This window comes from Lepus europaeus, chromosome 8, assembly GCF_033115175.1.
Source record: "Lepus europaeus isolate LE1 chromosome 8, mLepTim1.pri, whole genome shotgun sequence".
In the NCBI taxonomy this organism is placed as follows: Eukaryota; Metazoa; Chordata; class Mammalia; order Lagomorpha; family Leporidae; genus Lepus; species Lepus europaeus.
In genome coordinates, this window is record NC_084834.1 from 59,560,816 (window position 1) to 59,586,897 (window position 26,082).

Sequence of the window (26,082 nt, forward strand, 5' to 3'; positions counted from 1 at the left end):
GCCACCACCTTCCTGGCGGCTCCTCCCTTCTCGGCTTCTTTCCGCCCCTACCTTCGTCAGGGTCTGAGCCAGTTTCCGAGCGCCGACTTCAGGCGCATGCGCATAAGGTGAGCGCCGTGAAGTTATCGCGAGATGGCGAGATCTTAACGCTCTCGGTTGCCTGCTGACTGAAAAGGATGATAGTTGTGTGGTTTCTTGTGTAGGACAGTTATGGTAGAAGTCACTTTGTTATCGAAACGGTTCTCTTCTTAGGCTTTTGGTAGGTTCATTTATACAGAAGTAGTTTTTTTTTTCTTTTCCCCTGCCGCTCGAATTGCTGTTCCTGAAGGGCCGGCGTTTCCGTCGGCTCTGTTTTTGTTTTCCTGTGGTTTTGGTCTACTGTCTTTGGTGTATTGACAGTACTGCACCGTCACCAAATGATTTCGAAAGCGCGAGATTAAAAAAGGAAAGGACGTTAGCGCTAATTAGCAGGGCCTTGTCGCGGTCTGACGGGAGTCTGTTGCCCTCACCTGGCCGCTCTTGGACGCTGCTGTGTCCCGGGCCTTCATTCCCCTGCTGTGCTTTTCAAGGTGTAACTGTAGAAAGGGTGGAGCTGCTGCCATTGTGAAGTGGGATTTCCAGTGTTGAGGAGAAGTTGTAGTGTTAGACACTGGCGTCGTTTTATACTTTTCTTTCCCTCCGCGTTTGCGACAAAAAAAAAAAGGTCTGGGTACAGCTTTTCCTTAGAGCCAGACCACCTAGGACAGCAATTGCCTCAGTTGCTTTCAGGGAAAATGGTTTGAAGATGTCAAGCGAATAAAGTGGCTCCGGAGGTGTTCACAGTAACTCCATGAAGACATTATGTCATGGGGGGGGGGGGGGGGGGAGAGGAATTGAATTACAGCATAAAGTGCTGTTTTGGTAAGGATCAGAATGTATAAGCCTATAGGAGATAAATTTTAATTCGAAAGAACAAGAGCTGCTTCTGAGGCTCCCCATATTTCACCCTGTATCTCTCACCACACCTCACTTCACTCACTTCCTCTCACTAATGGGCCAAAAGAACTATCTAGGATAAAGGCTTAAATACGGAATCACAGTAAGCAGTTTGGCCCAATAACTTATCATTTAAAATTGCTAAATAGTCCTTTATACCAGTTTGCCCGGGCTCTCAGAACAAAATACTGCAGAATGGCTGGCTTAACAAAGTTATTTTGTCACAGTTCTGGAGGCTGGGAGTGGAGGTGAGCAGGCTGTTTCTTCTTCAGACTATCCCTGGATGGACTGTAGAGGTCAGCTGTCTCCCTTTATCTTTTTTCCTTAAGTACTTGTCTGTCTCAATCACCTCTTTGTAAAAATCACATTGGATTGGATTAGGGCACACTCTAATGACCTCATTTAACTTGAATTACCATTTTTAAGGACCTTTTCTCTTGTACAGTCACATTCAGTGGTACAGGGATTAGAACTTCAATATATGAATTTTGGGGAGCACAATTGGGCCCATAACACTATTCATTTATGCTAAAATATAACGTCTTACTGAAGATTTTAAATCAGTGTTTCCATCGGGTTAAATGGCTAGGGCACCATGAATAATTGATTCATTTAAAATCATTTAAAATTATTTCCTAATTTTAAAAAACTTTTTCAAGGATGACCATTTTTCTTTGATTAATAATTTGAAAAAGACTGCATTGACATGGTTAAATGAGTAAGTACACATATGTATGAATGTATATGTGCACAGACACAAGTCCTGGCTTTTTACTAGAACTTTGGGCATTGTCTGAAACTGGACTTTAAAAAAAAATCTATTCTGGCTGGCGCTGTGGCTTAACAGGCTAATCCTCCGCCTTGTGGTGCCAGCACACCGGGTTCTAGTCCTGGTCGGGGCGCCGGATTCTGTCCCGGTTGCCCCTCTTCCAGGCCAGCTCTCTGCTATGGCCCGGGAAGGCAGTGGAGGATGGCCCAAGTCCTTGGGCCCTGCACCCGCAAGGGAGACCAGGAGAAGCACCTGGCTCCTGGCTTCGGATCAGTGAGATGCACCGGCCGCAGCAGCCATTGGAGGGTGAACCAATGGCAAAAAGGAAGACCTTTCTCTCTGTCTCTCACTATCCACTCTGCCTGTCAAAAAAAAAAAAAAAAAATCTATTCTTTTTAACCTATTTCCTTTGTTTATGCTTTTCTCCATCTGTTTTCCTCTTCCATGTCTTCCCATCTCTTTTCAACTGTTAAAGTTTTATTCAACTTTAAGTGCATTGCTCAAATATTTCTCTCATGCTATGAAAATTTTCACTACTCCAACTAAGTTTTATTTTTTTGACATACTGTGGTACTTCTTCAAGACCATACTCCTGTTCATTTCTCTCCTCAAATAAGGATTGTTTTGTGAGAGTTTAGTTGGGAAATCATTAGTTACCCACTTTAATTGTGGCTCCTTCTGACTTCTTTTGGTTTCCTAATTTTAAAAAACTCTTTCAAGGACGACCATTGTTCTTCGATTAATAATTTGAAAAAGACTGCATTGACATGGTTAAATTCCCAGGACCCTCTATTCTTTAGAGATGAACAAAATGACTACTAATATTTCTTTAGAACTGTCACTAGAGGTGGGCATTTGGCTTCGCAATTAAACTACCCATTGGAATCCGTTCACCCCATGTTAGAGTACCTGCGTTTGATGCCTGCCTGCAGCTGCTGATTCCAGCTTCCTGCAAATGTGGACTTGGGGAGCAGCAGTGATGACTGAGGTTATTGGGTTTGTGTCGCTCACATGGGCGACCTCGATTGAGTTTCAAGCTCCTGGTTTTGGCCATGGTATAGCCCCCACCATTGTGGGCATTTAAAGAGTCAACCAGCTCTGATAAGTGTGCACTCTCTCTCTCTCAAACACAAAAGTTAAACATTAACTTGAACTTGATGGAACTTCAAGTTTAAAGTTGAGAAGTAAACTTTAAAATTTTTATCTTTTAATTCCATTTTTCTGTGAGCTTTTTGGCTTTACACAGTTGTGTAGTGGAGGAAACAAGGAGAATTGGCACCTATAAGGATGAACTATAAATCAGTGGAAGATGGCTCAAGTGCTTGGGCCCTTGCACCCACGCAGGAGACCCAGAAGAAGCTCCTAGCTCCTAACTTTGGCCTGACCTAGCCCTGGTTGTTGTATCTATTTAGGGTATGAACCAGCAGATGGAAGATCTCTCTCTCCCTCTTTCTCTCTCTAACTCTGCCTTTCATATAAATAAATTTTTTAAAAAAGAAAAAAAAAAAACAGGGCATGTAATTAAAGATTTAATTTATTTGAAAGAGAGAGCTGGCTGTATTCCTTCTACTGGTTCACTCCCCAAATGCCCATAACAGCTGGCACTGGGCCAGGAGCTGGGAACATGATCTAGGTATCCCACGTGAGTGGCAGAGAACCAATTACTTGAGCCATCATCTGCTCCCTCCTAGGGTCCACATTGAGTCAGGACTCAAAACCAGGCATTGTAGTTACTCCTATATGGGATGGAGATATTCTAACTGGTGTCTTAATTGCTATGCCAAATGCCCACCCCAAGACCAATTAAATTTAACAGAATTTACTTAAGCAAGAAAAAAGTTCCAGAACTGGGCAGAATTCCAAACCGAAGTGTTCCAGATTGCTTATACCCCACCACATATACAGGTTATATTTAAAGCCAGAGAAAAGGCAGTGGCTTAAACAACTTATTTGCCTTCAGTAGGCATTTACCTTTATAATCATGTTCTGGCAGCTTTTAGCCTGTGGTTGGTTGGTGGTTCAGTTGCTATAACAGCTAATACTCAGTTGCTCCCTTTAAGAATATACTTGGGGCCAGCGCTGTGGCGCAGCGGGTTAACACCCTGGCCTGAAGTGCCGGCATCCCAAATGGGCGCTGGTTTGAGACCCGGCTGCTCCACTGCTAATCCAGCTCTCTGCTATGGCCTGGGAAAGCAGTAGATGGCCCAAGTCCTTGGGCCCCTGCATCCATGGTGGGAGACCTGGAAGAAGCTCTTGGCTCCTGGCTTCAGATAGGCACAGCTCCAGCCGTTGTGGCCAATTAGGGAGTGAACCATTGGATGGAAGACCTCTGTGTGTGTGTGTGTGTGTAACTCTGACTTTCAAATAAATAAATAAAATCTTAAAAAGAGTATATTTTAGGTTATATTACAATGTATTTAAATATCGTCAGGGTATAGTTTATTATATACAGAGGATGCTTTGGGCCAAACTTGCTATTCAGGTATAGAGGCTGCTTTAACCCAAATTTATTTCAGTTTAATAATACCAATGGAGGAAGTTTAGACAGAAAATATGATTTAAAAAGCTTTAGACTTGGGGCATATGAAAATGAATCTATCAAGAAAATAACGAGATTTTCAAATGAGGTAAGGAGAAAAGCCATTGCAGTGCAGTATCCTGAAAGTCAAGAAAGTTTTTCAAATAAGAGCAATCAATTCTTTGTGGTACTGTAAGGTGAGAATTGAGAAATGATTATTGGATTTAGCAATATGAAGGCTATTTGGGACCTTGTTAAGAACAGTCTCAGAGAGAATGGGAAGATAATCAGAGACCTTGGATGTGGATTACTCTTGAGGAATCACACTGTAAAGTGGAAAAGAAATGAAACAGTACCTGGAAAGGGATGTGGGATCAAGAGATTTTTTTTGTTTCTTTTTTACATAATAACAGAACTTAAAGCATATTTGTATTCTGAAGAGAAAGATTCAATAGAAATGGAATCATTGATGATGAAAGAGAGATTTGGTGATTTGCGTTGAAGATGAAATAGAATCTAGTGAACAAAGGTAGAAGTTACCCAAAAAGAGTAGTTTAATCAGTTCATGTATAGAGACAGGAGTACTGTCTGGGAGGTGAATGAACTTTGGAATGTTCTCTACTAACTTTGTTTTCTTTTCATCAACTGGGAGTGAGGATAGGAGAGAGAGTGTTGGGAATTTGAGGAACGAGCAAAAGGTATGGTTAGGAGATAGTGTCAGTAGACTTGTAAATACAGTTGGGTTCTGAGTCATGAGGGATTCACTTGAGTTCTTTCACTGCATTTAAATTCAGATCTTTAGCATGATGGTGTATTTTTTTCTATATCAAGCTCATTTTCATAGATGCAGTGTGGAACTGACAGAAGAGAAAGGCATGCAAGGAAATGGTTATATAGATTTGCTGTGGAATTTATGTCTACAGCAAGGAATGATAATACACCAATATTTCAAAAAGTTTGAAGAATGCATATAAGAGAAATCCATTTCTCTGCAAAAAATTTCGATATCCATGCTTACAAGAAGTCGTCAACAAATTCACAGAGAATGTGTATTATGAAAAACATGCATGGATTTAAAAAGCTTCATTGGGCCAGCGCCGTGGCTTAACAGGCTAATCCTGTGCCTTGCGGCGCCAGCACACTGGGTTCTAGTCCCTGTTGGGGCGCCGGATTCTATCCCGGTTGCCCCTCTTCCAGGCCAGCTCTCTGCTATGGCCCGGGAAGGCAGTGGAGGATGGCCCAAGTCCTTGGGCCCTGCACCCACATGGGAGACCAGGAGAAGCACCTGGCTCCTGGCTTCAGATCAGCACGATGTGCCAGCTGCAGCAGCCATTGGAGGGTGAACCAACAGCAAAAAGGAAGACCTTTCTCTCTGTCTCTCTCACTATCCACTCTGCCTGTCAAAAAACAAAACAAAAAACTTCATTGAATCAAAAAAAATCTTCATTGAATCAAACTTACCTTTAATTCCATTCTTCCATGAACTTTCATATAAGAGAAGCATGAGGGACATTGAAAATGTGGTGGGGCCAGGGCTGTGGCTTAGCAGATAAAGCTGCCCCTGCAGTGCTGGCATCTCATATGGTTCTGATTCTAGTCCTGGCTGCTCCACTTCTGATCCAGCTCTCTGCTGTGGCCTAGGAAAGCAATGGAAGATGGCCCAAATGCTTGGGCCCCTGCATCCGTGTGGGAGACCCGGAAGAGGCTCCTGGCTTTGGATTGGCTTAGCTCTGGCCATTGCGGTCATTTGGAGAGTGAACCAGTGGAATGGAAGACCTCTCTCTCTCTCTCTCTCACACTCTCTCTGGCTCTCTAACTCTTTCAAATAAAATAAAATAAATCTTAAAAAAAAAAAAAAGAAAATATGGTAAGTAGGATCAATTTTTTTTTAAAGATTCATTTTGTTTATTTAAAGGGCAGAGTTACAGAGTGGAGTCTTGCATCTTCTGGTTCTCTTCTCAAATGACCTCAACGGCCAGCCAGAGCTTGGCCAGGCTGAAACCAGGAGCCAGGAGCTTCATCCAGTTCTCCCACATGGGTGCAGGGCTCTAGGACTTGAGTCATTTTCTGCTGGTTTTTCAGGTACATTAGCAGAGAGCTGGATTAGAAGTAAAGCAGCTGGGACTCGAATTGGAACCTGTATGGGATGCCAGTGTTACAAGCAGCAGCTTAACTTGTTAGACCACAATGCCAGCCTCAGATCAGTGAATTTTGAGGTAATAGGGAGCCAAAAGAATTTTGGAGCTTGGGTTCTAGAGTAAATGTTTGATATTGCGAAACATCTATTTTATGTGCATATATATGTATGGATCAGAAATGGAGCAGATGGAACTCAAACTTGCACTCCAACATGGGCTGCTGACTTTACAAGTGGTGGCTTAACCCTCTGAGCCACAATGCTTACCCCAACATTGCAGTGTTGTTTCATTAGATATTTAACATTTCAAAAGCTTTACTTTTTCTTTCTTTCCTTAGTAGATGGCTTGTGAAATATCTAATATTTTCATACTAGACATTAAAATAATTTGAAAAGTTGAGGAACACTGCTAGAATTCTTTTTTAAAAATTTTTTCTCTCTATAATCTATAGTACAGGTGATTCACAATGTCAAACATTTACTCTACTATCCCAGCTCCAAAATTACTTTGACCCACAATCCATGAGAATTATAAATATCTATCTGAACATTTATGTAAAACTTGATGGAATGAAATAAAATTACATGAAGCTCAATTTTTGTGAAGCCACTAGATGGCTCCATTATCCTGTTATTTAGGTATATGTTTAAATCCCTAACTGGTTTTGAATTAATTATATTCATTTATTATTGTGTGTGAATGTATCCATATTTATGTGGATAATAACATGGAAATTTCAGAATATCAAATATTTTATACCTTCTAGCTCTGGTTTTATATAATTTCAATAGTGAATACTGAAAAAAACCACAGATTCTACTAGAAAGGAACAACTTTTCTCCAAATGCATATTACATAAATATAAATGAAATATACTAGACCTTTTTGTATGTGAACTTGGTGCATATAGGTTTTAGCATAGCAAGTCAATCAATTATCTGAAGTATTTGAATTAATACATTGTGAATATGGCATATACCAAAGTAGACAATCTTTTGGGACATGGAGTATTTGTCCAATTTACTAAAGGGTAAAGATGTAGTCTTATTTATCTTGCCCATATCAGTGCTTTGTATATAGCATGAGTTTAATTAAATGTTGAGTCAGGAATATGGAATGACAAAAGTAAAAGTAAAATGAAAATTCAGGAAAATTATACATAATGTTCTCAAAGAAATGAATTTCAGAGTAGGGTATTAAAGGAAAAATAACACAATTTTTGAACTTGGTCATAAATAAAACGAACAAATATATTTTCTTTTTTCCTTTGTACACATTTTTCTTTGTAAAAGTTTTAAATTCAGCCCCCCTCTCTGCTCCAGCATGGGATCAAATTCTTTAATGGAAACATTTCACAGAGAAAGTATTTTTGGCAAACTATGGAGTTGATCCCTTTTAACCAACATTTATTACTGGAGTATATCTTTACTGTGTTGAGTATCAATATTAGAGGTTTGGGTTTTTCGTGAGACAGTAAGGACTACATTGATTAATTTCTATTTGATTCTTGAACAGATTGACAAAACTTGTTTAATGCCATGAGGAGAATCAGAAAATTTTAACATTCTTTTAAAAAAAATAAATAAAAGACTTCAAATGATGTTTCAGAGTATTCTAAGTGAATATTTAACATGTCTTAGTAATTATTCTATCAAAGAAAGTTTTTATGAAAAATGAAGTAGAATAAAAAGAAATAAATTATCTGTATTTCTCTTGATTAAAATCCTTTTATTTGTATGATAACTTATGGAAATGGACAATATGTCTTAGAAACCAGAAATGTTCTGAAAGAAATCCCTGGAAGTCAAGGCTTAATTTGATAAAAGCAATTAGAAGTCTTAATTATACACCATTATTTAGGGCATGGGACAAACAGAGGGAGAATGACTAAGAAGAGAAATTATTAAAGTGAATGTACATGAAAGGGATGAAAAATAATCTTTAATATTTATTTTATAGAATTTATTTTATCTCTAGGAGGTAATAATAAATTTAGTGCTTATTGGTTATATCTGTGTTCATTAATTCATTTAACTTAAGTTTTATTGACATTGTAAAGGAAGAAAAATTATATATAAGGTAAGTCTGGGCACAAATCCTTGACTTTGCTTGCCCACGTGACTTTTGGAAAGTTATATATCCTTTTCAAAACTGTTTTCTCATTTGCAGAAGAAAAGTAGTACATTTTCCTTTTGGCCTTGTTACGATAATTTATAAGGATTGTCTGGTACATAGAAAGCATTTTATTTATTTTACATTTAAAACTTATTTTGCTGGGGCCAGTGTTGTGTGTAATAGATAAAGCTGCTGCCTATAATGCCAGCATGTCATATGGGCACTGGGTCATGTCCCGGCTACCCCATTCCAATCCAGCTCCCTGTTAATGGCCTGGGAAAAGCAGCAGAGGATGGTCCAAGTGCTTGAGGCCCTGCTACCCATGTGTGAGACTCAGAAGAATCTCTTGGCTACTGGCTTGCTTCAGCCTGGCCCACTCTGGGCCATTGTGGCCATCTGGAAAGTGAATCAGCAGATGGATGATCTCTCCCTCTCTGTCTCTCCCTCTTTCTGTAACTCTGATTGTCAAACAAACCTTTAGAAAAAATTATTTTGCTATTAATTCTTTCAACGGAATTCTTTATTATTTAAAGTTGAATTTATTTCTTGTTATTTAGAAGAAAGACTGACATATATGACAGAATAATATCTCCATCAAAAATTTTTAAAGATTTTATTTATTTGAAAGGCAGACTTAAAGAGACAGAGACAGAGAGAGGAGCAGGAAGGGAGAGATAGAGAGAGATCTTCTCTCCACTGGTTCACTCCCTAAATGGCCATAATGGCTAAAGCTGAGGCAGGCAGAAACCAGGAGCTAATAGCTTCTTCAAGGCCTGCCATGTGGGTGTAGGGACCCAAGCACTTGGGCCCTATCCTCCACTGCTTTCCCAGGAGCATTAGCAGGGATTTGGATCAGAAGTGGAGCAGCCAGGACTTAACAAGTGCCCATATGGGATGCTAGCGCTGCAGGTGGCAGCTTAACCTGCTATGCCATAACTCGGGCCCTGATCTTCATAAATTTTTTTGTATAAAATGTTATACTTTTGTTCTAGCATTTAAATGTAAAAAAATCCATATTAAAACCATATCGTTCCTTTCATCTTCCATCTTCAATTCCTACTTGTTTATTGTTAAATTAACTAATGCAACAAGTATTTATTGAGCACTTTTTATGTTTGAGAGGCTAGACATATAGACAAGGGCATACATTGATTAAAAAACAAATAAGCCTGCCTCAAGATGCTTATTTAAGTAGGTGAAGAAAATAGGTAAAATAAAAGTCAGTAAATTATAGTTAGTTATAAGGTTAGTTACTATGGGTAAAAGATTAGACCAGGTAATAGGAATCAGTAATTTCAAGTTAGGGAGGAAGGGTGAAGTTGTGTATAAAGTTGTCAGGGTAGACCTTACTAAGAAGATGACATGTGAGCAAAGATGCAAATGATAAAGATGATGGCATTTCAGAATAGGGTGGCATTCAGTAATGGAGTTGGTAAGAAATGGTCAGTTTGGGTTAGAATTGAAGATAGAGCCAACAGAATTCTTTGACAGATCAAATATCAGGTATGCTAGTCCAGGGACTCACTATCACACTTATACTCTCAAGAACTGCCTAGACAAAAGGGGGTAGAATTATACAAGGATATTACTCTTGCAGTATGTCTACCATAGGATTATTTTGAAGAAATATTAGATTCTACAGATGTGCTCCACCTTTAGCCTCCAGATGCCTATCCCTAGTTCATCCCAAGGAGCCTATCAGGAGAGTCTATCACTAACCTTTACCCTGGTTGTTTGCCCTTTTCCCCCTAAGTCTCCATTGTTGCTATATGGACCTGGGGAGATGATGCTTATGTAGTAAGTATAAATTTCATAATTTGTACAGTAATGTAGCATTTTAGTTTGCAATAATTGTTCCCATATAAGATGTTTTATACATCAAGGATTTCTAAGTTTCTTAGAAAATCCAGTCGAAATCAAAATTAGGAACTTCTCTTTCTTCTCAAGGTGGTCATGGCAACAGATATGAGGTTAGAAGGTAACATTTGGGCCTCAGCCACCATCTGTCCTCTGCTGGCACTGAATGAACTTCATCAGATTTGGTCTTTGGTAAATGTCCTCTAACTTCCTTGGTCTGAGCTCCTCTTCTGGCTAATAGTCATGTTTGTGCAAGTTTTTAAGTGCCCTCATGATGCCAGCTTTCAGGTCCCTTTCTCTTGTACAGTCCTGTTCCAAGTGATTTCTGAGACTTCTCTGGAGAATGGAAACCTTTATAAATTCTTGAGTCACTGTGGAATCTGTGCAATCTCAGGCCATTTATGTTGAGGGATGCCATGTACTATTTCTACTATTTGGTGATGGGGAATCCACACTATCAGTGGGAAGAGAACACGGAGGAAGTTGCTGATTTGCAAAGCCTTAATTGGGAAGTAGGAAACCGCAGTCTCTACTGTTTGATCCTCAGTTTTGAAGGAGATCTCTCATAGTTTCATTTTCAGGGTTCAACTTGACTTCAAAGAGGAAGAGAAGGGGAGAAGAAACTCAAATGTATGTTTTTCTTTCTTCTCTCTAGCCAGTATTCCTTCATCTCCAAACAACTTCCAGTCTGTGAGTAGAATGGTAATGTGGTAGAGGGGAGAGGTAGTTTTTTTTTTTTTTTAATTAGGAATTAAAATTTAGAAATTTAAAAAGCTAATTTAAAAATAGCAAAAGCAAAACTCATAATAAGGTTATAGTTTAGTGAAAAATAAATATATTTTCCAAAATAAAATGAAGGTGTATCATTGTATTATATTTTTAAAGCTCTCTTTAGTGTTTGGCTTAATAGAAGAGAATCACATTCTGAAATCTATTTCTGAACTCAACTTATTTTGATATGTTGCTTTTGTTAAAGAATGTGATAAAACTATGGCCTCGCACTCATATTTATTAGGGAAATGAAAGCATATATTTAGTTTTTCAGGTAACTGTGGATATTTTTCTTTGATACACTAGGGCTCAGCAAGTGCTATTTTTTTGAAATGGTATTTGCAATGTGAAATTTGAAACCAAACCAATGAACTCTCAATACTTTTATTCATTAAAATCTACTGATTTATCTTGCCTAACAATTAATATTATACCATTACAATGATTGTACCATATATAATGGTTTTGTGACCTCAGGTGTTGGTCATTTGGAAAATATTGGTTTATTAAGTTGTACAGATCTTCTAAATGTTGACACTTTTCACTACATATCATATTAGCAAATTACTTTTGTTAATATTACCACCAATCACATCGGACAGATCTTTATATTCATGTATGCTGTCAAGCGTATGGAAACAGTTATGAGTGCCACACAATTTTAACTTTCACTTGAAAGCTGATATTTTATGATTGGTAACAAATGCTGTCAATTGTTTTCTTTGAAGTGACAGCTTCACTTTGTTCATTGTCAAGAGAATTTCTGACAGTTATTCAAGTCTGAATATAGTTCCCTGTCATTCTTTCAAGTAAAAGTGATGTTCCAGGAATAAAGTGGCTAGTCCAACTTGCAACTCAAATATTTGCTCAAGTGCTTTTCCTTGAGACAACCACCCACTTCAGTATGAAGCAGAGGTTTTTAGGCATGCTTTACATTTTGTCATTCAAAATATTAAAAAAGACATACGTTCAATGGTGGAAATATAATATTTTTAGTGCTTCGCCAAGGACATTTTAAAGTGATACTGACTCTTTAAAAATGAGTATGTGATGATAAAGAGTATAATAACTACGAGTATTGGTAGAGACTGATTCCATTGCCTCAATTTAGGTTTAAGCACCAGCAGTTTTGCCTGTTATTGCTTTTGTACAGTTGGTGATTTATCAGTTCTATGACTGTGGCAAATCATGAGTTAGTATTATTGTAAAAATCATTCTGATCTTGTGGACCTTCTGAAGGGGACTCTGGTTTTCCAAGGGTTCACAGAGTATATTTTTAGAATATCATAGTGAGATGCTTAGACACCAACTATGACAGCAGTTTTATCTTTCCTGAATAACACCTAACATTTGATGCTGAAGTTAGCTACTGCACAGATCTCTTGTTTCTGTCTCCTCACATGCTGTTGATTTTGAATATTTACAGATTTATTTCTTTAAATGAGAAATTTTGCTGTTTGGTTGTAAAGTAATACATGCAGTTGTAAGACATAATTCAAATATTTCTCTCTGGTCCCACTTATCAAAGGTAAGTCATGGGGGTGGCGCTGTGGCACAGAGAGTTGAAGCCCTGGCCTACAATGCCGCCTTCCCATATGGGCGCCGGTTCGAGTCCTGGCTGCTCCACTTCCAATCCACCTCCCTGCTAATGTGCCTAGGAAAGCAGCAGAGGATGGCCCAACTCCTTGGGCCCCTGAACACACGTGGGAGATCCAGAAGAAGCTCCTGGCTCCTGATTTCAGATCAGCTCAGCTCCTGCTGTTGCAGCCAGTTGGGGAGTGAACCAGAGGATGGAAGACCTCTCTCTGTAACTTTAAAAAAAGGTAAGTCACTTTTTATCATTTCTGTTTAAGGTTTGCTGATTACTACCATAATTCCTATTAGCCTTTTACCTTAACTTCTTAATCTATCAACTTCAATCAGTATCTGTCAGCTTCTTGCATGATGGATAAGGCATTTATCTCATTTATTATTATTACTCCTTATTATGCTGTTGGTCATCTTCCTAATTTTTGAGTTTATATTTATATTTTCATTTCTAGATCTTCTTTTGGTTGTCTTGTACTTTAATAATGTGCCTAAATGTCAACTTCTACTAAACTCAACATAGGCCAAGAGCAGACCAGGGAAATTGTTTTTTTTTTTTTTTTTTGTGGACAGATCCCATAAAAATCAATTGAAAATGGATCAAAGACCTAAATACAAACTGTGAAACTGAAATTGCTAGAAGAAAACATAGGGGAAACACTTCATGCTTGATAGGCAAAGACTTTTTTGGATAAAACTCCAAAGTATACGGCCAGCGCCGTGGCTCAACAGGCTAATCCTCCGCCTAGCGGCGCCGGCACACCAGGTTCTAGTCCCGGTCGGGGCACCACATTCTGTCCCGGTTGCCCCTCTTCCAGGCCAGCTCTCTGCTATGGCCAGGGAGTGCAGTGGAGGATGGCCCAAGTGCTTGGGCCCTGCACTCCACGGGAGACCAAGACAAAGCACCTGGCTCCTGCCTTCGGATCAGCACGGTGTGCTAGCCACAGCACGCCGGCCGAGGCGGCCATTGGAGGGTGAACCAATGGCAAAAGGAAGACCTTTCTCTCTGTCTCTCTCTCTCACTGTCCACTCTGCCTGTCAAAAAAAAAAAAAAAAAAAAAAAGAAAAAAGAAAGAAAGAAAAACCTCCAAAGTACAGATAATAAAAGCAAAATTGGACAAATGGCATTGTATAGGACTTAAGAAACTTTGACACAGCAAAGAAAAAAAATCAATAGAGCCAAGAGACAACTAACAGAATGTGAGAAAATATTTGCAAGTTAGTCATCGTACAAAAGATATTAATATCCAAATATTTAAGGAACTCAATAAACTCAACAGACATAATCCAGTTAAGAAATGGGCAAAGTACTTGAACAGATGATTCTCAAAAAAATACAAAGAGCCCACAAGAAAAAAAATGCTCAATTACACTAGCCATTAGGGAATTTCAAATTAAAAACCAATGTGGGGGCCACACTATGGCATAGCGGGTAAAGCTGCTGCTTGCAGTGCTAGCATTCCATATGGGTGCCGATTCGTGTCCCTGCTGCTCCACTTCTGATCCAGCTCTCTGCTGTGGAAGATTGTCCAGGTTTTTGGGCCCCCGTACCCACATGGGAGACCCAGAAGAAGCTCCTGGCTTCGGATCAGCACAGCACCAGCCGTTGTGGCCAGTGGGGGAGTGAACCAATGGATGGAAGACCTCTCTCTCTCTCTGCCTCTCCTTCTCTCTCTGTGTAATTCTGACTTTCAGATAAATAAATAAGTCTAAAAAAAATACCAATGAGATAACATGTCACCCCTGTTAGAATGACTATAATCAAAAAGATAAAAAGTAACAAATTCTCACCAGGATGTGGAGAAAGGGGAATGCTTATACACTGCTGGTGGGAAGGTAAATTCCTGCAGCCACTATGGAAAACAGTATGGAAATTACTTAATTCTAGAAATAGTACTTTCTCGTAATTCAAAAATTCCATTATTGGGTATATATCTCCAGTAGAAATGAAATCATTATGTTAATGAAATACTTACGGACTGGGACTGTGGTATAGTGGGCCAAGCCTCCACTTGTGGTAACAGCATCCCATATGGGTGCCAGTTCTAGTCCCGGCTGCTTCTCTTCTGATCCAGCTCTCTGCCATGGCCTGGGGAAGCAGTAGAAGATGGCTCAAGTCCTTGGAATCCTGCACCATCATGGAGACCTGGAAGAAGCTTCTGGCTCCTGGCTTCGGCTCAGCCCAGCTGTGGCCATTGCAGCCATTTGGGGAGTGAACCAGTGGTTGGAAGACGTTTCTGTCTCTCTGTCTTTATGTCTGTAACTGTACATCACATATAAATAAATAAATCTTAAAAAAAAAAAAAAAAAAAAAAAAAACAAACCCAGGGGCCCGTGCCGTGGTGCAGTAGGTTAATCCTCTGCCTGTGGCGCTGGCATCCCATGTGGGTGCCGGTTCTAGTCCCGGCTGCTCCTCTTCCAATCCAGCTCTCTGCTGTGGCCTGGGAAGGCAGTAGAAAATGGCCCAATTGCTTGGGCCCCTGTGCTCCCATGGGAGACCAGGAAGAAGCACCTGGCTCCTGGCTTCAGATCAGCACATCTCCGGCCGTTTTGGCCACTTGGGGAGTGAATCCGTGGACAGAAAACCTTTCTCTCTGTCTCTCCCTCTCACTGTCTGTAACTATACCTCTCAAATAAATAAATAAAATTGTTTAAAAAAAATACTACCAAGTGAGCCGCAGCGCCACACTGTCTAGCTCTGCCTGTCAAAATGTAGTTTTTTCACTTTATGTTGCTATATGGGCAAAATGTTGAAATCTTTACCTAATATATACTAAACTGATCTTCTGTATACAAAGAGAATTGAAAATGAATCTTTACATGAATGGAAGGGGAAAGGGAGTGGGAAAGGGGAGTGTTGCGGCGGGAGGGAAGTTATGGGAGGGGGGAAGCCATTGTAACCCATAAGCTATACTTTGGAAATTTATATTCATTAAATAAAAGTTTAATAAAAAAAAAAGAAAACAAATGGAAAGAATATGGCTAATGATGAGAAATTCTATATTGTAAAATGATATGAATAAACAAAGTTAAAATCAGAAAAAAAAATAAATAAAAAAAATACTACCACATTTATTGTAGTACTATTTACAATAGCCAAGATTTGGAATCCACCAAGGTGTCCAGAAACAGATGAATGAAAAAAGGAAATCTAATATAGATATACACACATAAAGTAATATTATTTAGCCATAAAAAAGAAGGAAATACTGACATTTATAGCAAAATGAATGAAAATGGAAGAGTCTGCTGCCCCAGGTCTGGAGTTCTTTATGAATGTTTCCCTAATAACCTCTTTAATCTTACATGGCACTTGCTTCTTCATTTTTCAGTCTCAGAATTTCTGCTCAATTTGGGGAGCATAGCATGCTCTGCCAACACTACACTCATATGCACTATATTAAGTGAAACTAGTCAGACACAGAAGGACAAGTATCACATGATCTGCTTCATATATGCAAGCTAACAAATGTGATCTGAACATAAAATAGCGATTAAGAGAGGCTGGGAAGTGTTGGAGTGGAATCTGAGGGAAGTTGGATAGTGGGAACCAAATCATAGAAATGTCAGAGACATGAATGACTGGGGAGGTGCCACAAGACCCTTCTCTGGAGGTGAAACCAAGGACCCATCCAAGACCACCCACTTTGTGGTTTAACTTGCAATTGAAGTATTCTGATAAAATGGGAACTCAGCCAAACCTAGAAAGTAAGTTTATGGCATATGTACAGTGAGACCCCAGTTTGACATTGGAGTGACCCTTTTTTATTATACAATGATTATAATATAATTAACATTGCAGTTTTGCCCCCTTCTCCATGGTGGGCATTCCAGATACATAAATGGAAGCTGCATACACAGAGAGCTCAAGGTATGTAACTCCCAGATGTCAATCAAAAATTGTGACCATCAAAGCCAGTCAACCTCTTTCACACTTTAGGGATAAGTCCTTCACACTTTAGGGATAAAGTCTGAAACCAGGAAAAAGGGTGCCATGTTTTCTCTGGATTGGTTTGTTTGTCTCTTGGAATGTGTTTTAATAAACTTTGCTTTACTATTCCTACTTTCATCTAACTGAACTGTAATGCATTGGTGGAAAAGAATTGAGGCAAGCTGGCTGCTGCAGTGACAGAGGAGTAAGCTCTGAGTGTTACACAGCACAGTGGGGTGACAATTGTTCACAAGAACCTATTATATATTTTATGAGGAAATAAAAGAGATGAACTTAAAGGCTCTAAACATAAAGTAATGACAAAGAGATGGACACATTAATTACCCTCATTTGATCAGTACATGTTGTAAACATTTATTGAAATGTCACACTGTACCCTATATATATGTACAATTATTATTAATCCAAAAAGACTTTTATAAATACTTAGAGATGGAAATGCTAAATGACCTGATTTGATCTTCACACATTGAATACATGTGCTAATTTGTCACATTCTACCCCATTAATATGTACAGTTAAAATAATAATAGTAAAACAAAGAAAAAGTCATGGAGAAAGGTTGAGCTATTCAAGCTACATTTCTGCTTACAATTTTACCATTTAGGTTAACTGAAGCCTCTTCCCTTTGATTTGAGGAAACTAGGTGGGAAGATTAGGTAGGAATAGGTGAGCGGGAATTATGACCTGGAATCACAACTTCTGTCAGCCCTGCATTATAACTCTATACCCTTAACTATCTATGCAGTATACTCACTTTCCCATGATGCACTTGTGTCTCTGGGGTTAGAAAGGAAGAGACATCTTATTAATCTTGTGGAAGTTAAACTCCATTTGGAAACACTGTGAAGCCCCCAGAGGGCCTCACACAAATTAAAACTCCCATAGGAGATGGTACCCTATTTCATAAGAGAGACTGATGATGTGGGATGAGCATTTCTTTTGCTCTTGGCTTCTGGATCAAGCATATTTGTCCTTTTCTGATCTCCTCCCCATCTCTTCTTATAGACAATTCTCTGGCCCATTCATGATGGGTATCTCTCATAGGGGTGGCCTACACTTATACAACAATTTATATTCATTCCCTCTCTTTTAAATAAATCCTGTTCTCACTTGTGCACTGTATATTCCTTTGCTTTGAATTCTTACTTCTGTAGGGGCAAGAACATGGAATAAAGATTAAGATACTTGGGCCCATATACACTTTCTGGCAGAGTAGGTGAAAGAGAATTACAATAACTGATTTATCTCTATATGGTAAGATAAAGCAAGGGAAAAACAGTATCCTCTCTTCACCAAAGATCACATTTAACTTCGATTGACAGGTGGATTGAAGTCCAAAATGCAACCTACCCTATGTTGCTTGGATAAGAAGAGATGTTAAGACTAGCAGAATTGATCTCTGGTATTCTAATTGTACTGAGAACGTTCTGTAATTAGTTGGGAATAGAAACAATATGGTTTTATCAAGGTGATTTATAGGTAGGAGTGAGAATTTAAGGATACCATGTTTCATATTTTTATTATTTTTAAAATTATAATCCAAATTCTTTTAAATTTGCCAATTTATTCATTTGTATGTGAAGTAAACTTTATTGTTGATAGTATGTTTGTTTTGTGGACTTAAACATTTTATTTGCTTTGAAGAACATAAATTCTTTGATGATACACCAAAGTACTAAAAGTATGTAGCATTTTGAGCTTCTTTTTCTGTTTAAAGTGGTTGAAGCTGAAAAAAAAGTTCAGATTGAGAGTATTATTTACCAAATAGAAAAAAAAAGATTCATCTTCTCTAGTCCAACTGTATAAATTATGCACAATATTTAAGAGCAAGATTTGGTTTCCATTTCAGTTATTGGTTTGAAATAGAGCATTTTGGCATCAGAAATGTAGACAGCAGGCATTTCCTACATTAATTTATTTGCTCATAACCAAAAAGCAGTTTGATGTAGAGTTTTATGTAAGATTTGTCACAGATTCTGTATGCTTTGGAAATGTCTCACATTTCACTCATTTTAATTCAGTTTTCTGTATGGCAAAACGTGGGCAAATATCTTCTCAACAACATTTTTGAAACCTTACACTGTGAGCATTTAATTTGTGAAATTTACTTTGATTTCTTTGAGAGGAATTACTGAATAAATGTGATGGTTTATTTTATTTGTCAACTTGAATGGGCCACAGGATGCCTGGATGGCTAGTTAAACATTTCTGTGGGGGTGTTTCTGGGTAAGATTAAGATTTGAATTGGTGGCTAAGTAATACAAATGCCCCCCTCTGTGAGCATCATCTATCTGTTGAAGGCTTGAATAGAACAAGAGTGGAGGAAAGTCAAATTAACTGTGCATGGCTGCTGGAGCTGCAATATTATTTTCCTGTACTGGTGCTCAAGATTCTTAGGCTACGAACCCAGACTGAAATCTCCACCACTGACTCTCTGGCTTTCAAGTCTTTGACCTACATCACTGGCTTTCCTGTATCTTCAGAATGCAGATGGTAGGTTGTGGACCTTCTCACCCTCTAAACTCACATGAGCTAATAACCTATAATAAATTATTGCTGTATTATAAATTATACACACACATAATCTCCACATTTTATTTCTCTTTGTATGTTATCAGAGATGGCTAGAACAAAGGTTCTATCCATGAGAAAAGAAATTCAGATATGAGTCAGAGATTGGTAGTAAGCAAGCTAGCAATGTTTAATGAAGAGGCTGCACCTGTCAGGCCAGGTGGGCAGCTCAGCAAAGAACTGAGCGCCCAGTCTGCATTCAGACTGAAGTTTTTTGGGTATGGGTACACCTTTTCCCACTGTTTCTCCTGTGGTCCTCCACCCCCTTTCTTCAGATAAGCTGGTTAGAGGGCTTTCTGGGCATGGAATTCATGAAATTCCTCCTGGGGTTTTGAGTGCACTATTATTGAACCAAACAGCTCTCTTGCCACTGGGCTGGGAAGGTTTCTCTGGGATGTCTCTGGGAGTACAGACCTCCCTACAAAGTTATCAGACCTGGGTAGGACTTTTGATGTGTAAATGTCAGTTGTTTTCAAGGCATGCTTCTAAGTCTTCTAGTTTCCTTTCCTCATTTAGCTGCATTAAGCTCCTGTTTTCCTTGGGCCCTTCACACATAGACTAATGTCTAACTCCTATTGAATATGGAGAGCCTTTACTGTGAAATTGAGTCTGCTCCTAGGTAAAGTGAGTGAAAAGATGTTAACATTCCAAGCCAACCCAGAAATAATTTAAGAACTCAACCACAAAGGCTTAATTACCCCTACCATGACTAGTAACTGTTTAAGGATGGGAATGTATGTATTTTAAGGGGAGGTGGAGGCAGGAAGAAGGCAACAGTTATGTATAGGTAATAATTAAGAACAGTCAGCTTTGGCAGAACTTTACTATAATATATATAATATATATATATAATATCTAATAATATTAAGTAAAATTGCAAAAACCTTCACATCAAAAGCTGACCAGTTCAGTGCCATTAGAGTTATTTGTTGGATGCTAAAATGTATCTCCTAGAAACTGTAGGGATGTTATTTCTGGAAAGCATAATATTTAGGAATCTTTATAATCCGGCCGGCGCCATGGCTCAACAGGCTAATCCTCCGCCTTGCAGAGCCGGCACACTGGGTTCTAGTCCCGGTCGGGGCGCCGGATTCTGTCCCGGTTGCCCCTCTTCCAGGCCAGCTCTCTGCTATGGCCCGGGAGTGCAGTGGAGGATGGCCCAAGTGCTTGGGCCCTGCACCCCATGGGAGACCAGGATAAGCACCTGGCTCTGGGCTTTGGATCAGCGCAGTGCGCAGGCCGCAGCACGCTGGCCGCGGTGGCCATTGCAGGGTGAACCAACGGCAAAAAGGAAGACCTTTCTCTCTCTCTCTCACTGTCCACTCTGCCTGTCAAAAAAAAAAAATCATTATAATCCACAAATACTGATTAACAGGTCACCAGCTGGTCCTGGAATAGATGAAACATAAGATAGTGTATTTGGAAAGGAAACTGGGACTCAGATTGGAGCATTGTGTGTGGGAAAGACAAGCCTATGGGGAATTCACTTGGTGCATCCAGACAGGGTGGGTTGCATTATGAGAAAAATCTGATATTGAGAAAAAAACAAGTGATTAGGATAGAGAAAATAAATTTTGTGGATAATGAAGAAAAATCTCTAACTATCCACCCTCCCTCTTTTTTTTTTTTTTTTCAGAGATTCTTTCGCTAGATTTTTTATGAAGGGGGGACTGTTAACACCTTTTAAAGTTCTAGAGAAAGAAAGGGGTGCATTTATGTGTATGGAGCAAAACAGGGTGCTGTGAGTAAGACATGCTAAAATCATTGCTAAAATCAGGCCCTCAAGTCTTAAGTAACACCTGCGTGGTTCTCTTTACTCTCTTATTATAGGGTCCCAGGAGTGACCCAGGAGTTGCTTTATATTTATTACAACTGGAAAAAAAATCTGTAATTAGCACCTAAGTTTAGGAGAAGGATCTATGAAAAGTTATAGCTTTCCATACATCTCTCCGTTTTGAAATAGATTAGTGGTATCTACATTCTATAACTACTTTCCATTCACTCCCAGGCAAAACCAACCAAATACCTACTTATTGTCCAATCATCAGGATCAAATTCTTTGTTTTCTTGTCAGAGTTTATTGTTGTACATATGAGGTACCATGCTACTATCAAAATTATATCCAGGTTTTTTATTTTAAAAAACTCAGAGAAAAAAATGTTTCCAGTAATTTTCATTCAATGTGAATGACAAGAATATTATATCTATAAACATTGAAACAACCATTTCATTTCTTCCTGAGGAAGTTTCATATTTTAAGCAATGAAAAAGGGAATTCTATACAATGCAAGTTTTAAATCACATTACCTCTCTTTCTTTTCTCATTTATATTTATGCTATTTTCAGAATAGCATAATGATCAGTTGGAATATATATTGTGGAAAATATGCATGTTCTCTATAATCTGATGCTGTCTCCAAGATACATTGACTGGTCAAAATTCTTTCAAAGGTTTGTAATTCTAGGTAGCATAATATATGTACTTGTGATTGAGTTAATTGTGGTATTATCTCTTATTTTTCTCCTTTAATTATATAAGCATTGTGTTTGTTTTTGACATTTATTTTGAAGAGTGAGCTATTCAGTCAACCCAGTTCATCTAGGCAAAGTTATGCCATTAGCAGCTTTGTTTAGAAGTTTAAATATGCATCTCATTATTAAAGCATAAATATATCACTTTTTCCTTTCATTTTTATCAGCAGGAATGGTGTTGCTAAATGAAACATGACATGTAATTGCTGGAGCCTATCTGCAGTATGTTTGACTCTCTTAAACCATTTTTGCAAATTAGTGGAGATAAAAGATAATTTTCCTAGAATGTTTTGCTTCAAAAGAGGCAGCAGTAAGTAAGAAAACTGATTTTTTTTTATAGTCAAGTGTTTTAAAAATTGATCCTTTGTCCAATTCTTCCTGCTAACAATTGGTTTAAAGATCAGCATATTATTTAGGTACATAAAACTTAAAAAACACAACTAATAATTGTAATATACAATTAAAATATTCAGTTAAGTGGAAGAAACTCAAATTTTTGTAGAGTTTAGTTTTACATGTTATGACAATGTTAATATTTGGGCTGTAGATTTTCCTTGAATTTTTAAAATCGTGCCTTGATAGTATTTTATAAAGGCTTATTTAATCATAGTAGGGAATTTATTTACTACTTAAGTTTTATGTATATATACATTTAAAAATTAAGTAAACAATACAGGAAAATAAGTATGTCTTATCCTTTTCTTTTCTGAATACTTTATTCATTATATACACCATTTAAAATTTAAGTGTAACTATTTCAAGAACCATGCCTTGCTCATCTTTGTACTTCCTGCATTTAGTTTAGTAGGCAAACCATAAATTTAACTATGTTCTATTATATTCCATGAGGATGATGTATGAAATAGTCTCAAAAATGGAATTCTGCCATGTTTATTTTTCTTTGCCTTATATCAAAAGTACCATTGTAAATATCAGATTAAAAATCATATATTAATTTGTTTTTCATTATAAATCTCTACACAATTGTATTCGGAACTACCTGGAAAATGTAATTTCTAAATAAGTTAATGTAAATACACATCATCTAGGGATCATTTAAAAAAAAAGCTATTCACAGTTAGAAGTCAAATTCTGTCTCTGGAGATGACACAGGTATGTCAGACTTTATGCATGCAATTTTGTAGAACTAGTGAGGACTACTGCAATAAATTTGCAGTTTATAGCAAATGGATGGAGAGTTCTCAATGATATATCTTTAGAACCCTACAATTTCTTGTTTTTAGAGGATTGTCAATAAATTTTACATTGCTATTTACTATTTTGATATATTCAGTGAATTTCTGTTTATCACTCAACAGTTTTAAAATGTATGTTCAATACAATAGATTATGATGGAGGAGTTAATAATTTTTTACATAAACGTATGTACTAGACTATGGATATGAAAAATATCAGTTTTTTGTTATAATACTTATCTTTTTCTGATGCAGATAAAGCTGACATATAACATTTTCACTCTCTAATCTAGCACAAATTATAATTACAATGCTTTCTAAATACTTAGTGGATTGAAATTTTGGCAAGCATTTTTTATGGATGTTATGCTTTTGGCATTTTATGCTACACTGTGATGTTTATTTTGTTTCTTGTTTGATAGGACACTATAGAATCAAAGGATAAGAAAACATTGTACAGGCAAATAGTGGTCTATAAAATCTACACAGACACAATCTTAGTTGATATATAAAAGTGTAAATATTACTATAGAATGGAACAGTTCTGCATTTGTGGTTCATGTTTATGTTGGTTGCTGTTGACTTCCACAAGAATGTGCAGTAGTCTACAATAATCCCACAGGCTCAGATATGGGTTAAGAGGAAGGCCATAGACCTCAAGGCTTTCAACAGGTACTTTTTCGTTTTCTTTTCTTTTCTAATCCACATGCCAGCATATGGAAGGTACTGTTCTTTTTTCTCATTTGAAGAGGTATATTTTTCAACAGCATTTTGGTAGCTTCTGGAAGCTTTGGAAAAAGTGCATGTAATGTGGAAGGTGAATTCTCAGGAATTTTCTCTCAATGCTATCTCACTTTCTGCAGCTCCTGTCTCAGCCAGGAAGGCAGAGGCTGCCCCAGTTTGTGCAGCAGCTTTGAGAGTTCCACGTTGTGATCTCGATAGTAGCTTGACAGAAATGCTCTGCTCTGAGTGGGAAGAGAAAACAGCACATTTTATTTTTGTCTAAATAAAGTATCAAGTATACCAGATCTGTATTAAACTCTTTATTAAGCATGTGGATTGCTTATTTAGCACAACTTGTGATATTTTGCTGACAACTTGAGGAGGGGTATTGGCATTTTTCTGCAGTAGGAAGAGAAGCAAGCGGTATGGCAACAGTACTGTCTTCTACTGTGTCCCACACATTTTTTATTTATTTCCATTACTTCTGTGAAGGCTTTTCAGTCTTGCCTCCTCTCTGGACACTACTTGTATGAAATCAGCTACTTTACTCCTTCAAATAAATCTAGTATGTATTAAATAGTAAACTTGGTAAGCCATCTAGAATTGATATCTTAAAAAGTTGTTTTTCTTATTTTTCTCTACAACCAAATTTATATCTCAGTATGTCCATGTTGGATTAAAGTAAAATAAAATACTAATATTTCACAGTGTCTTTTAAACATTTTAGCTCCAATAAACATTTAAGAAAATGGCTTTGACATAAATGATAAGAATATATTTTATAATACTTTTTTGAAATACTATAGAAATTGTCCTTCAGTTTCTTTTAATAAGTTAGCATTATTTTCATAGTACTCTGAAGGCATATTTTAATAATCAAGGAAAGAAAACTAGAGTTCTCTGAGAATGCAGTTTGTTTATCAGAATAATAGAAGACCAGCCCCCAGTGCTTTCTATAGTGAGTTTAATTAGGAACTTACTAAGCCCAGGCCTTGTCTTCATTAGGACTGGCACAAAAAAATAGTAGGCCTTGTTAGATAAAAGTATTCAAATAAGTCAGATCACCTTAGGATTCTCAGTCCACTCTAGGATTCCCAGTTAACATGCTATATTAAAATATATTAAACAATGTTAACACAATTACAAATTATAATATACTTGCATTCTTATGTGCAAGCTACATACATATATATCAGGCTGATTATCAAAAATTACTAACAAATCTTTATGTAAAATGAAGATCAAGGTAAAAATACAGATTACACTGAGGAAACTATAGCATTAAGTGATTGCCATATCATCATTCTAGATGGAATAAACATGTGCTAAATACCACAAAGTATATATATCTCTATTCCCAAAAATCTAAATTATCTGCTAGTATGTCAGACATTTGGAAAATACATTAATTCTCTCATTTTATAGTATGCTATCAGTTCCAAGGTTAGTATATTATATCAGTTTCTGTATTATCACCAGGCTACTGCACAATGACTTTCCCAGTGGGAAAAAAAGAAGTCTTTTGGTTCTATTTTCAGTTGATATATTTCCTGTCTTGATTACAAATAACATTTTTAAATGTGCTAAAATTTCTGTGCAGTTATTCTTTTTAGAATGAAATGTTAATCTTTTTTGTTATGATTCAGAATCGAAAATTTTATTGTTTTCCTTTATTCTTGCATGACAGGTAATAATAAATCACTAGAAAAATCTAAAAAAGCTACCTAGATGTACTGAAACCCATATGTCACTTTTAATGTTAGAAAGGTTGACTTTTGACTTTAGTCCCTTTTCTTAACAAAAGGACATAGTATTGTTTATCATTTTGCTTATTCACTTTGTATTTTTAAATTCTATACTTACATCAGAATCCATTGGAGGGTATTTTCTTCCTTTGCTCTTTCCAAGGCATTTTGTTTTACCTTCTTCCAGTAACTGACACCAGAAGCCTTTATGAGAATCAAACCTAAAAGAATAAAAATTTTTTAAAAACCCACCCAAAAAGTGTTTTAAGCAATTTATAAGCTAAAATAACCAATAAATTAATTTTTAAAATTTAGATCTCAATCTAAGAACCACAAAAACTGATTTTTTTTTTTTTACTATATCCCTTTGCATATAATCTTCTGGCATACTTTTGGTTTCTCAGTCCATCTGTCATACTTGTAAGTTTGCCAGTTTGCTAACAGAAAAATTGTCAACGGAAAGTCTCCTATTAATAGAAATTAATGAGGCCAGCTTCTTTATCTGGAAGGAAAAATTCATAAATCTGAAGCCCAATATTTTTTTTCCTTTATAGGGCTTAAATGACAAGTCAGTTTTTGTTTATACCTATGGTTTTTAAATAGTACTTACACCATATAACTACAAGGTAA

At 37.4% G+C, this 26,082-nt stretch overlaps 1 protein-coding gene and 1 long non-coding RNA gene across 2 annotated transcripts in view; one reads left to right on the forward strand and one right to left on the reverse strand.

Annotated features, from left to right (window-relative positions):
- Nucleotides 1-53: 53 nt before the first annotated feature.
- Nucleotides 54-15,507, forward strand: LOC133765558 (uncharacterized). The gene is made up of 4 exons (XR_009866610.1): nt 54-107; nt 11,028-11,062; nt 12,802-12,966; nt 14,806-15,507. It is a non-coding gene; the product is annotated as an uncharacterized LOC133765558 (long non-coding RNA).
- An 8,322-nt stretch (nt 15,508-23,829) lies between these two features.
- LOC133765277 (bifunctional heparan sulfate N-deacetylase/N-sulfotransferase 3) overlaps nt 23,830-26,082 on the reverse strand; it is a 167,085-nt gene continuing 164,832 nt past the window's right edge. Inside the window, exons 14-15 of the mRNA XM_062198898.1 lie at nt 25,571-25,673; nt 23,830-23,949 (exon numbers count right to left, since the gene is read on the reverse strand). Of these exons, the coding sequence (XP_062054882.1) occupies nt 23,830-23,949; nt 25,571-25,673 (223 nt within the window). The remainder of the gene's footprint in view (nt 23,950-25,570; nt 25,674-26,082) is intronic.